Source organism: Tubulanus polymorphus, chromosome 5 (genome assembly GCF_964204645.1).
Source record: "Tubulanus polymorphus chromosome 5, tnTubPoly1.2, whole genome shotgun sequence".
NCBI lineage: Eukaryota > Metazoa > Nemertea > Palaeonemertea > Tubulaniformes > Tubulanidae > Tubulanus > Tubulanus polymorphus.
This window is the reverse complement of record NC_134029.1, coordinates 21,920,819-21,933,695: the sequence shown is the minus strand read 5'-3', so window position 1 is coordinate 21,933,695 and position 12,877 is coordinate 21,920,819. Positions and strand designations below refer to the sequence as shown.

At 37.5% G+C, this 12,877-nt stretch overlaps 2 protein-coding genes across 4 annotated transcripts; both read right to left on the bottom strand.

Moving 5' to 3' along the window:
* Positions 1-1,060: 1,060 nt before the first annotated feature.
* LOC141905285 (sphingomyelin synthase-related protein 1-like) lies at positions 1,061-7,423 on the bottom strand. Of its 3 annotated transcripts, none has more exons than XM_074794114.1 (5): positions 7,140-7,423; positions 4,034-4,642; positions 3,595-3,718; positions 3,332-3,479; positions 1,061-3,248 (listed from the first exon to the last, which is right to left on the bottom strand). In XM_074794114.1, the coding sequence occupies exons 2-5, from the start codon at positions 4,621-4,623 to the stop codon at positions 2,878-2,880; spliced, it is 1,233 nt and encodes a 410-aa protein (XP_074650215.1). In that variant the 5' UTR covers positions 4,624-4,642; positions 7,140-7,423; the 3' UTR covers positions 1,061-2,877. The 3 variants fall into 3 exon arrangements, with proteins under 3 accessions (XP_074650215.1, XP_074650216.1, XP_074650218.1); XM_074794115.1 differs by having other exon boundaries at positions 7,275-7,423; XM_074794117.1 differs by lacking the exon at positions 7,140-7,423 and adding an exon at positions 6,258-6,279.
* A 2,604-nt stretch (positions 7,424-10,027) lies between these two features.
* Positions 10,028-12,243, bottom strand: LOC141906320 (sphingomyelin synthase-related protein 1-like). Its single transcript, XM_074795566.1, has 4 exons — positions 11,639-12,243; positions 11,216-11,333; positions 10,908-11,058; positions 10,028-10,392 (listed from the first exon to the last, which is right to left on the bottom strand). Exons 1-4 carry the CDS (start codon positions 12,241-12,243, stop codon positions 10,028-10,030), a joined length of 1,239 nt encoding a protein of 412 aa, XP_074651667.1.
* Between the last annotated feature and the right edge of the window lie 634 nt (positions 12,244-12,877).

Below are 12,877 nucleotides of genomic sequence, written 5' to 3'. Positions count from 1 at the left end.
CCATATAATCATTTCATTTCAATTCAATTAATGATCTCATATTGTTACGTTGTTAATTCGTTTTGACCGACGGCACCTGCCGCGGCTGCCGACCGGGACTCTCGCACACGCGGCCTGAATCGAAACCGAAGTACATTCATTAAAAATAATCTATTGAATATTCGGTTTCAATCGAAGTCTAAATAAATGATAGATTATGTTCCGGACCCAATTCCACAGTTAAGATTTGACCCCTGAATGAAATGAACTTCGAGTAATTTAAACTCAGATAACTAAGAAACTCACAAGTGGAATGCATCAGGTGTCGGAGATCCACTATGCAACTGCTGGGCCCTACAAATCGTTAAGTTGTTCTTCGCGGCGTATATTTTTCATCCATCAATAAATAGTCAGACTCTGGTTTCCGAGTCAAGTTTGTATTCCGGAATTATTTGTGATACATAATTTGTATATTGTGGCCACCGGCCGTAAAAACATCAAATGATTCAAATCTCATGTGAAATCGAGTTGCAGCAGGTCGCAGAAAAAAAACGCTTTTCAGAAATTCACCCCGTTGACTGGACGATGGTCAAACGCGTACCATGGTTGGTCAGCAGTTAACCCCAACAAACTTTTGAGCAACTGACCCATTATGGTGGGACGGGCTCTATCATCAAAACGTCCTTTCAGTTCATGGTTTGATTTGCAGTTTCGGAGACTCGACCGCACGCAACCACGATATATTTTGTAACGAAATTCTTTAGATTCGTCTCCTGGATCCAGTTCCACAGTTGGGAGCAAGAGTAAACTTTGAGTTGAGATTTTTCATTTTTATTCAGTCAACTCTAGGTCAAATCTTAGGAACTCACAAGCTGTGGAACTCGGTCCTGTGCGGGGCACTCACTTATGTCGTGAGACGAAGGTTGATTAAAGGCGGCAATTTGCGTTCCCGTGCGCAGATATAACCAACACACACGACGCCGCCACCGAAGGCACGGGTGCGAAAAAGTCGATCAAAAAGTCAGGATTCAATAATCGTAACCGTTCATTTTATTTCTAAGCTGACCGTAGTTCGGTCGCACGGTACAATATTTTAATCGAAAATAATAAATATACAAATTATATACTTATGACAGGAGCGCCCAGAAATTACATTTATATAATATTATACCCCAGTACATGTACCATATATATCATATATGTATAAATAAACTGCCTTATATCGATATGAGACGTTGTTTGATCATTGATTACTCCTCCGAGTATCGGCAATCACATGTATAAAATAGATTAACTCCGACCATAGAAAGCTTATACATCATATAAACAACGATTTTGCATAATATATAATTTCAACAACAACCTTTGTTGAAACGATCCTATATTTTTAAGTTGTCTCGTAGGCCGAAATGCTCATCTATTTCGTATTAAAGAATATAATTTCTGTGTATCACATCGACGTTAAACAATCTATAAAATTCAAGCTCTGCATAATTTCTACGGTAAACTCCGCCCAAGTCGGATCCAACTGGGATGTCACTCCAGTCGGAAACATTTTTACGGCTCCATAAGATCCGACTTGAGCGAAATCTACTGTACTTAAAATTTCTGAGTCAGCCATACGTGCGATGGCAATGTATAATATAAGTAATCTTAATATTCATAAAAGCGTTCGTTATAACAATAAATATATATATTAACCTTTTATTATATTAACCTTTTTATCAATAACTCGCCTGGGGATGGGGTAACGATGTGTGTTTAGGAATGTAGAGATTTTCGATCCGCACAGATTAAACGTTCATTAGATCATAAAGAAGCTATAGTCAAACATAACAGAATCTAATCTACCCTAATCTAAAAGGCACTAATTATTTGGACTGAAGTTTGGACGATAAATACGTGATAATTAGCCTTAGATAACACTTAAATACATTCCTTATTAGTACAGAAAATAGGTTAGAATTTAAGACATGGAATTGTAACAGGTGGTTGTAGAAAATGGGAGTGAAATAAGCATGGTGGAAATTCATAAATGATGAAATTTAGTCATGATTTAAATAAACAGGTCATTTCTCTATAGCAAGTGGTCGATATCATATTCAAGCAAAACGATGTTTCTATCTATTCACACGGCGAGGACGGGAGGGAAATTCTACAATTCTACAATTCGTCGAGAATTTCCGTTCTGTAAAAACCAGCAGCAAAATAACAGTCAAATGTAGCGTTCCCCGGGGTAAAGTATCATAGTTTATCCAACCGGGACAATCAACTACTTCACATAACAAGTAACGTTTAACGTAACGCGTGGACTTTTTGCGTGGGAGCTAATAGGGATATATATGTATGAAAAATATAACTTTCTGTCGAATGAAGTGGTGAAATGGACGGGCATTTTCATAAGTAGGGCTGTGTTTAGCACACAGTCCATTTTAGCGATCTATATGTCTACAACAATGGTAAGAACAAATTAATCTTGTTCTAAAAAAAATTAGTTTCGAGAAAATAACTATGCTACGTATATATATTTTGTCATTTCGGATAAATAAACTAAGTTTCCTAAACACAGCAATTATCATTAAAATATGAAAAACCTATAACTTATAGAGTGAAAAAAATCAACATTTTATGTTGTACATTTATACCAGGAGACTAGCACTTTTTTGTAAGTATTTACAGACGAGACAAATGTGTCCTAAAATTTGTCCGGCAATACTCAAAAATCATCGCATCATGGACCCCGGTTTAGACGATAACTCGCCGGCTTAATTAAAGCGGAATGTGGACATAGCGAGGGCCTTAGCCCAATCACCTGTGGCGATATTATTTTTGTATAAATCAACATACTAGTAATGACGGCCCTACCGCAAATAAATTCTAATTACAAATCGCTTTTTATCAATCCATACAGACAAGTAAGAGAGATCTATGATCTTTGTTTCGGACGTATTTGTTGGAGAAAAATCGTTTAAAAGATTTCGGCCACGGCAATGGCCACTCGTACTCATTCGGCACGATACCGTCGCATTTTGATTCGAAATACGAAAACAACGGGAACCAAAATCTCGTACGTCGGCGATCGCGTTGCATCAGTGAGAAGTTATTGGCAAACGTGTGATAGTACAAAAACAGACGGGTAGTGATGTAGAATGCTATGAATATGTCAATAGAGTAATGGTCGTGGGCGGCCAGTATGAAGAACATCCCGAGCAAATTCAGAACCCAGGACACGGTGGGAACTAACAGCCAAGGCCAACCCGATGGACAGTCTGAAAAAGAAGAGAAGTGATTAAGATGTCCGGTCTGCGCGAATAGTCTGAATAATCTAATTGCTCACGATGTCGTTGCTTACATTCTGCGATGAAGAAGTTCAGCAGTGTCAATATAACAGTATGTCCACTAAACATATAATCTCCACAATTTTCTACTTCGTTGATACTCATACCGAATCCTTTCAACATCATAAATGTCTTTTTAATTTTTTCCGTGGTACTGTAGTGCTGCAATGAACAAGACAGGAATTATCGTTATACAAAGTGGGAATATCGACTTTAGACAAACTGTTCTACAATTTAAGAATGTGTTTTTGCTTCACGAATTTCGAAATTAACGTACGTGTCCTTCACACCGCACTGTCACGTGTCTTCCGGTAGAGGGTAACGATGTGATCAAAACGGTCACAGCACGCAGTAAATATATTGTACCACCCAATAAAAACATACGTCGTAGCATAATTAATCTGAAATATACACACAAAAAACTTTCATAAACCGGTTATAGTTCAAGTCAAAGATTCATAGTACTGAGCTCCATAAGGTGACCTCAGCTAACAACTGAATCATTCAGAAACTCAATTTATTTCAAACACATTTTTTGCATGTATAGAAAGTATATATAGCGTAACCTCGACCTGTACCTTCAGTTCATAGATACAAAGTTTTAAATTTGATTAAAATCATCAGATATTTTGGGTCAAGTTCAAATCACGACTATATGCAATACATGCTAGGGACCGGGGAAATTGTCGATTTGAATTTCAAATATGTTTACAAACCTGTGTTTATGAAAAAATAATATAGATAGCAACATGAATGCTAGAATCATGGTTAGTATTTCAGTCGCTTTGAATGCCCATGGCATACGCGGTAGATTGTCCAGCACGATATCCGGAAGCACAGGACCATCCGGCATGCGTTCATTAGATATAAATACGATAAAGCTCATCACCATCGAAATGGTGAATGCGTACAAAAAACTTAATAAGGTTTTCCATATTTCAGGATTAATAATTCTAATGGACGAATCCGTTTGGTCAAAATCATGAAATTCGTTTGCAGTAAATCCATTGCTCGACCGGTCACTGGCAGACGAGCTGTCATCGGGCATTAACAGGTAACACGATTCGCTGTTCAGCTTCTGCAACTTCCAAATACCGATCATAAGTCTTTTTATATCACCGACGATTTCAAGATTTAGCGGCGGCTGACGCAGATCTGATTCGGTCAGTGTCAGCAAAGATTTTCCGTCGAGTTTGTGTTTGGCGCACAAGAGTTCGATGTATTGTGAGAGATCATTTTCTGCGAGCCAGTCCGACACATCGTCTGTCGTCCAGGTAACGACGCGGTCCAATCTATCATTACTCATCTGTATTATTTATTTCGATCTAAAAAAAATAAGTACATAACGAACCAATGATTAGCTTTTGAATTCTACAATGCATGTATGACGTAATATACCAATTATTCTTCATGCAAACAGAACTTATGACATGATAAATTTTCTCCGTCTTATGTCTAGAATGTGAACGCATTTGAATCATATATTCCTGAGACTAACTAAAAATGACAGGATTCCATTTAGTTGTTTTTGGATAAATCGAACTATATCTACCGTGCCAACCGAGTGATTGATATGCATGCTTTAAAATGTGACATTCAAGCAACACCAATTTCAAGCCCACAGGGCTATAGCGTTCAATTATCGTTCTTTCAATCGCTCGAACCATTGGCATAATCATAATCAAGATGGCTGACTGTTTGTTGTTAATTTTGGAAGATGTTTTCAGGGCATATTTTGAAAACGCTTCGATCAATTATTTTGAGGTTTTATATATCTTTGTATCCACTAAAGCTCCATCATCACAAGGCAGATTGGACCACATGCTGTAACTTTTTCATAGTCTATGATTGGACCGATCGGTCACAAGATGGTGTCCTTTGGCGTCAAGTTTTTCTATGTTGGTATCTACAGATATTTTCTTACCACAATCAATTGCAAAGTTTTGGTTCATAACATTTTCTATGATATAGTGACTATCACGGTTATTCGTTTGTTCACCAGGGGGCGTTCAACAGCCCACGCACGTGTATTTAGCCTATATATTAGTAAATATGCGTAACCGCGCACACTCAATTGCAAAATGTTAGTCTAAAAGCCATTATTATTGAGATGAGTTTCAAGGTTTATTCATTTGACACGATACAGTGTGTTAAAATTGTCAGATTTTCAAGCATTTCAGCCAATGGAAATTGTCCCTGCGTGGAGACTCCAAGGTCCCTGAACCCTTCAATTAGAAAAATACAATATGTCTACGCACCTTACATCAACGGCGAGCCATTAATGTACCATATGTACCATATATAAATGTTTTATTGCGCACCGAAGTCAAATCTATTATTAACAATGAATTGGTCGATATCCGTCGCACGTCAGTCTAATCCAGGTTGGATCTTCCATAATACCTTTCCGATAAGTTTAGCAGCACATTAGTGAATATACGCAGAATATAGTGCATACTTGTCATGTAAATCAATTTCGTGTTTTTTCATGAATTTTCTTGTATTCTGATCGTGTGTCGTATTGAATTAAACCCGATTCGCGTTACAAATACAATAGTTTTTAGGTCATGGATCTGACAAAACCGAAATTCAGTATATCTTTAAGTCTCCACCGACGACTCCCATACTCAAGCAATAAAATGTATACATTTACATTACAATATACATTTTTTTGCTTATTTCATAAAATGGTAATATCATCTATGCGAACGTATTATGAAAGATTTTCCTCATTACGCTATCCTTACAACTGACTTCCGATGTAAAATATCGCTAGTTATCATTGATCTGATTTTTGATCACTTTAATTGAAGTATATATTTCTTATCTCATCTATCCCTTGTTACATTCGCGTTATATCTTCTTTTTTCCAATTTCGAATGTTGATATTTTCAAGTGTAAATTAATTAATTTCGTATATCGTTCATATAGAAAATTTACCTGCCTTCGCCGAAAATTTCGTCAGTGACCATATAATATGGAAAGGAGCACTCGAATCAATTTTTGTTCAGCCAGTCACTACGAATACCACTCGTCAAACGACTTAGCTGGTATTTCTAGGCTTTACTGTATCATGAGCGCCTGAGTAGAGATTCTACACATTCGCAGCGTTTTTTGTAAAAATTTCTCGTACAACAGGTATACAATGCAATAAACGAAGGTACACTACATATATACTCCACGCGATGTATATATACCGAAAGCATTTCAGTTAAGTTGTCTTCTGTAGATATACGAAGCTGACAGGTTTACCTAGATATTGTTCTCATTTCAACATCAGGCTCCTTATTATCCAAACGATAAATGATTCCACACTAAACGAAGACAGGGGATGAGGCATCACATGAGGACGAACAATAGATTAGTGATTTAATATGAATGCCAATAACCGAAGAGGCCATTGATGGGCCCATTCGGTTTCAAAGCTGTTTGGAAACGAAGAAACCAGCGCTGTAGTTATAGTTGCTCATGGATACGAGGTGGAATGTATGTGTTGATGATACTGACTGTTCGATATGAAATGTACTGACGAAACGATGTGATGGAGTCTGGCCAACATTTCGGTTTTTAGCGATCCAATCAGAAGCATCGCATGTCTGGTTTTCCCATGTATTAAACACACAATATGGAGGACAATCTGTATTTTCAATACGCTAAATGTATGAAATAAACAGCATGCCATAATGTACATCAGGTCGCATGAGTATAGTTGGTATATCAGATTGTCAATAGTGGCGTACTCCATAGCCATATCGCATGGAGTATCGCATAACAGATATCATGTAATATAACATAACTATGGATAATGACAGTTTGACTTACCAGAGTTAAATCGGTAATCCAAAGTATGGAATGATAATATACTGGTACCACTCCACTGACAACGCCCCACTATTGATTGCCCGAATGCTGAGGAAAAGGGTGTCACGTGATATTAAATATAACGTACGTACGTACTTGAATGGTAAAAAACTCCGTATCTATCGAGGTCAATTGCAAGTTTGAATGCCCGGCCTATCTGCGTATGCAATAATTATCTGCCGCGGACCACTCGATTAGATGTGAACGAACGTAAAGGTAGTGCGACTTGATTGTGCGGAGTACGCGGAAGGGGGCTGGTGGTGACAGCGGTATGTAACGGCTGTGACTATGCGCGTGTAATGCGATCAATTCCATTTCTTGCTGAACAGAAATGTGAAAATAGCATTTAATGAGATTCTTATTATAAAGGGAGCTTCCGTGGTCGATGTATTGATCATATTAGAAGACATGTAATCATTCTGGTATGATAGCGTGGTGACCGAGACCACACCACCCACCACCGAACACCGCAGTCGGCAAATTAGAACAATGTTGACGTACTAAACCACCTAGTATATATAGATGATATGCTACATTTCTACTCGGTGTTTGGTATAAGCAAGTTTCTATAGTTTAGTTCTGTTTTATCAAATAACTGACATCCTCGATTGCTATAGCGTTACGCTACAGCAATCGAATGTGATTTTAATGTAAAATTGCAACGATTTTTGAGGAAAAGAAGACGATGTCAGAATTACGATTTGAATTCCTCTCTACGATAACCTTTGTGCCCAGAAAATAATGCATTTTCGAATTGGCACATGTGTACTTTTTCATATTGTTATTAGATATTGGCATCGATAAACGTTGGCGTTTTTATCATGACTCAGACAGTGAGAGTCAGCTCGAAAATCGTATGTTATGAAAATAAAAATTCCGAAAAATCGGTATAGCAGGTTCTTGAAATGGCCCGCCGGATAACGCGATTGCACGGTCACGACCGGAAGCGAAAAATACGGATTAACGCCCGGCTTTGTGCCATTAATCGAATCAAATTTAGTATCTATTTATGTAACAATCTAATTGGCACCATTATCTGTACGCAGTACTCGACCCAGAATCTCCGGAATGGTAAAAAAACACGTGAATCTCCGAGATCAATGCCCTGGTCGCCTTGAATTCAATCTCCGCAGTAAACGTCTGTATCTTCAACACACTATTGTTGACTGGCTACCGCGCGTGCGGATCAGTCGCGCTATCCACTAAAAAATCTTAGTTATCGATATTTTGGAATTTATTCACGATCGATTTTCGAGCCAGTTTGTTGATCAATTGACGAGGAAAACGTCGACGTTTATCGTAGCCTCTCGTACGAAAACACCACGATTTGAAACCCGATTTAATGACGGCCAGACGACCCCACCCGCTCTGCGCCCCACGAATACATGAATACATCACTGAATATATATATATATATATATATATATATATATATATATATATATATATATATATATATATATATATATATATATATATATATATATATATATATATATATATATATATATATATATATATATATATATAAAACCATTCCGTTGAATCAGCTACTTATTCAAAATTCACCATATGGCTTCAACGGAATGGTTTTAACCCGAAGTTTAATCCTGAATATAGTTTGTGAAACCTCATATGACGTATTTGAATTTGAATTGACGTATATATGTATACGTATCTATACTTGATGTGTCGCAAAACCTCATTACATTTCAGCAGATTGATGACCCGTGTTTTAAGCCAAAATCGTCATAACGGGTTTCCCCTGCAGGGGCGGATCCAGGCTGGGAGAAAGGGCGTTTCTTCTCGTATGAAAATGACACTTTATTACACGTGGAGGGAGTCTAGGAGAGCGCCGAGGCGCGATGGCCTTGCAGGGGGATCTGGGGGTCCCCCAGAAAATTTTGATAATTAGTTTACTGCTTTAAGAAGTACTGTATAGACTTTTGACATAGACCTATGTCGGGTGGAATTTTTCACATTTTGCCAGTCAAAATTTCCAGGAAACCTGTATTTATCTCGCTACAGAATACCCCAGTTTGTTGAGGCCTGCAGCGTGTTCTTGTATTAAAATTAAGCACACAAATATTCTGTTGGTATTCTTTGATTTAACATGAATACGAAATTTGATTCAAATCCATTTACGTAACATCAATGAAGTTATCATTAATTTTGAAATATGAGATTTTCTAGGTAAAAGAAACTGGTTTTTCTGCCAGTAAGACTTCGTTTTAAACTGTCGAATCTTGGGAGGAACCGAAGATAGAAAACTTTAAAATGACAAAACTGACACATTTATTTTTGGACGGATGGTTAACACGTAAAAATCATCATTTTTTTCTTTTACAAACATTAAAACTCAACACGTTTATATACCTAGTCTCTGGCATTCCTGTCCATATAAAAATACACTTACAAAAACAATGAGCATCATTACGTAAATAAGACATCCGTAACTGTGATATTGGTAAGGTCAGGCATGCCGGTAAGGATTAATCAATTTGAATTTAGAGTAAAAACTGGTTTTAAAACCACGTAAAAATCACAGTATGCGATAAAAAAACAACTATGGCACAAACAACGTCTGTAATAGATATCTACGGTATGATTTGTAGATGAAATATTCTAAAAACAAATCATATATATGTGTAACGTACATCACGTAGGGAGTTCCTATGATCTATGAGCCTATCTAGGGCCACCCTTAACATAGGGCTCTGATATTTCAAGATGAATAAACGTCCTTGCCTGTCCAATAGCTTCCGCTGGTTTAGCCTTGTGTCACACGACGTCGTTTAGCCGGTAACACAGAGATCTATGGCCCAGACCTCGCACCTCCTTTACAACTTTCAATCCATGCGAACAAGCAAAAGAGACCTATGATCTTTGTTCCGGACGTATTTGTTGGAGAAAAGTCGTTTAAAAGATTTCGGCCACGGCAATGGCCACTCGTACTCATTCGGCACGATACCGTCGCATTTTGATTCGAAATACGAAAACAACGGGAACCAGAATTTAGCGCGCGAGCGATCGTGTAGCATCAGCGATCGGTTATTGGCAAACGTGTGATAGTACAGAAACAGACGGGAGGCGATGTAGAATGCTATAAACAAGTCGATCGAATAATGTTCATGCGCGGCAAGTACGAAGAACATTCCAAGGAGATTCAGTGACCATGACAGCATAGGTATTAGAATCGAACCTGACGGACAGTCTGAAAATTAATTTCATGAATATATAACAAATTAATAAGTAAAAATTTATCAATACCTTGTCACACCCCTCTAACTATCAATTGGTATACTGGTGTGTTCCATCAACCAAAATGTTTAATCTACTGTAACGTCATGTATATTATATATGAAATACTGTAACACAAATTCAATTCTCAATCTGCTGAATAAAGCATACGAATGTCTGTGCTCTGCTGCTCAGTCTTTGGTATATTTCGCTGTGGATCTCAACTGGTCATTTCTGTCCAAGCCATAACAACCTTGTATATCTATGTACACATTTCTGTTTCAAATTGAAAATGATTTCACTGAAATTAGGCAACCCGTTTGCACCACCGTCACACAGGCCTTTCCATTCGAAACCACATTGAAATTTTGAGGTTTCGATTGTTATTTCCTTCAGTATATCGCTCATGAAATTGAATGAAATTAATTCCAAATAAATGAAAATTTTATGATTATAATGTGAACCAAATGCGTTTGCAATTGTGCTTACATTCTGCGATGAAGAAGTTCAGAAGTGTCAATATAACGGTATGTCCACTAAACATATAATCTCCACAATTTTTAACTCCGTGTATACTCATACCGAATCCTTTCAGTATAAAAAATGCTTTCTTCAGTTGATCCATGAACGAATTATACGACTGAAATGTATAAAGTGAAAAGAACATGATGCGCTTGTTTCCAGTATATACGTAGACTATTAAGATCGTGACTCTTTTCTTCTCACAAATTTTAGGCTTGTTTTTCCTAAGAGTGAGTTCTCAAAATATAATTAATTATAAATTAAGGATAACCTACTCGAATTTCGCACTGTATATGCTCTGCTGGTACGGATAGTGAAGTTATCAACATCGTTACGCATCGCAGTAGATACATTGTACCGCTCAATGTAAACATGCGACGAATTAGAATAAACCTGAAAAATAAAGAAGTCATTTACCAGGGAGACCGTTGACTACAACTAGACTGAATCTACGCGAAAAAAAAATCTGTTAGGACTGGCATCGCTGTGTCTGTCGCAAGGGTGGCGTAGGTCGACGGGCCTTTGCTGTTAGCGGTCGGAGAATCGAGTCGCGAACGCATCAAATCGCAGACAGTCGAAAGGCCGACCTACGCCCAGCTTAATAGATAAATGCTTTACTAATTCGTCAGAAGGCGATTGATGGTCACGACTAATACATATATGCCTATAAATCTATTTATTGGGTAATATCTACAAACCTGTGTTTATGGAAAAACAGTATAGAGAACCACATTAATGATAGGGTGAACGCGAAAATCTCAGCAGTCTTAAATGCCCAGGGAACGTATGGTATGTTATCTAGTAGAATGTCAGGTAATGGAGGATACTTGTTCCTATCCGGTATGCGGTTGTGAACTATCACAACAATTAACGCATTCAAAAGAGACACCGAAAATGCGTATAAAAAACTCAATGCGGTTTTCCATAATTCGGGATCAAGGTTTTTCGATTTTATGCCCGGTCGATCATTTGTGATTTCATCTTCGTTCATTGACCGGTCACTGGCAGACGAGCTGTCATCGGGCATTAACAGGTAACACGATTCGCTGTTCAGCTTCTGCAACTTCCAAATACCGATCATAAGTCTTTTTATATCGCCGACAATTTCAAGATTTAGTGGTGGCTGACGCAGGTCTGATTCGGTCAGTGTCAGCAAAGATTTTCCGTCGAGTTTGTGTTTGGCGCACAAGAGTTCGATGTATTGTGAGAGATCATTTTCTGTGAGCCAGTCCGACACATCGTCTGTCGTCCAGGTAACGACGCGATCCAATCTATCATTCCTCATCTGTACCGTTTTACTCATTCTAAAAAGTAACGTTTTCAATGAATAAACCACTAACATCCTCGAAGCTTCTTGAGACTATACTTAAGTCGTGTTTAAATGTCGGACACAACTTTATTTAATGATGTTGTATGCGCAGGCCTGGCCATAGAAATGACATTTTCGCAAATAAAACGAATGAAAAGTGCAAGAAATCATGTACCTGACAAAATTATCAATTAGTAGCGTTACGGCATAGATATACTGTAAAAATACAATATCAAATTTACCTGCCAAACTTTTATATTCTATCAGTAAAAGATTCATATTTTATCCGTCAAAACTTAAGCATGAAATTTACCCGTCAAAACATAACATGCCAGTCGATATTGTGACCTTTTCGATTACAAAATATAATGATATTAAAAGTGGAATAACATGGAAATATCTGCACGTTTAAAAGTGTATCTCAGTTATCTCAGCTTATTGAATTAATCATTTTTACAAAAAAATCTTTTCAAATTGATTTTATTCTGAATTTTTGGCTGAGTAGATGCTTCATACATACCTTCAACTGGTCAAGTTTCGTCTGGTTAGTACGTACTGCTATAAGTCAATTCATTATGTATAAATATATATGTTTCACATTCTAGTGGGCATTGTAATTAACCCTTGT

Excerpts from the sequence above, each read along its gene's own strand:
- LOC141905285 (XM_074794114.1), bottom strand. The coding sequence starts at position 4,623 with ATGAGTAATGATAGATTGGACCGCGTCGTTACCTGGACGACAGACGAT. Across the intron at positions 3,719-4,033 it reads TTATTTTTTCATAAACACAG|ATTAATTATGCTACGACGTA; the intron begins GTTTGTAAACAT and ends TGTATATTTCAG. Across the intron at positions 3,480-3,594 it reads CAGTGCGGTGTGAAGGACAC|CACTACAGTACCACGGAAAA; the intron begins GTACGTTAATTT and ends TGTTCATTGCAG.
- LOC141906320 (XM_074795566.1), bottom strand. The coding sequence starts at position 12,243 with ATGAGTAAAACGGTACAGATGAGGAATGATAGATTGGATCGCGTCGTT. Across the intron at positions 11,334-11,638 it reads CTGTTTTTCCATAAACACAG|GTTTATTCTAATTCGTCGCA; the intron begins GTTTGTAGATAT and ends TTTATTTTTCAG. Across the intron at positions 11,059-11,215 it reads ATATACAGTGCGAAATTCGA|TCGTATAATTCGTTCATGGA; the intron begins GTAGGTTATCCT and ends TATACATTTCAG.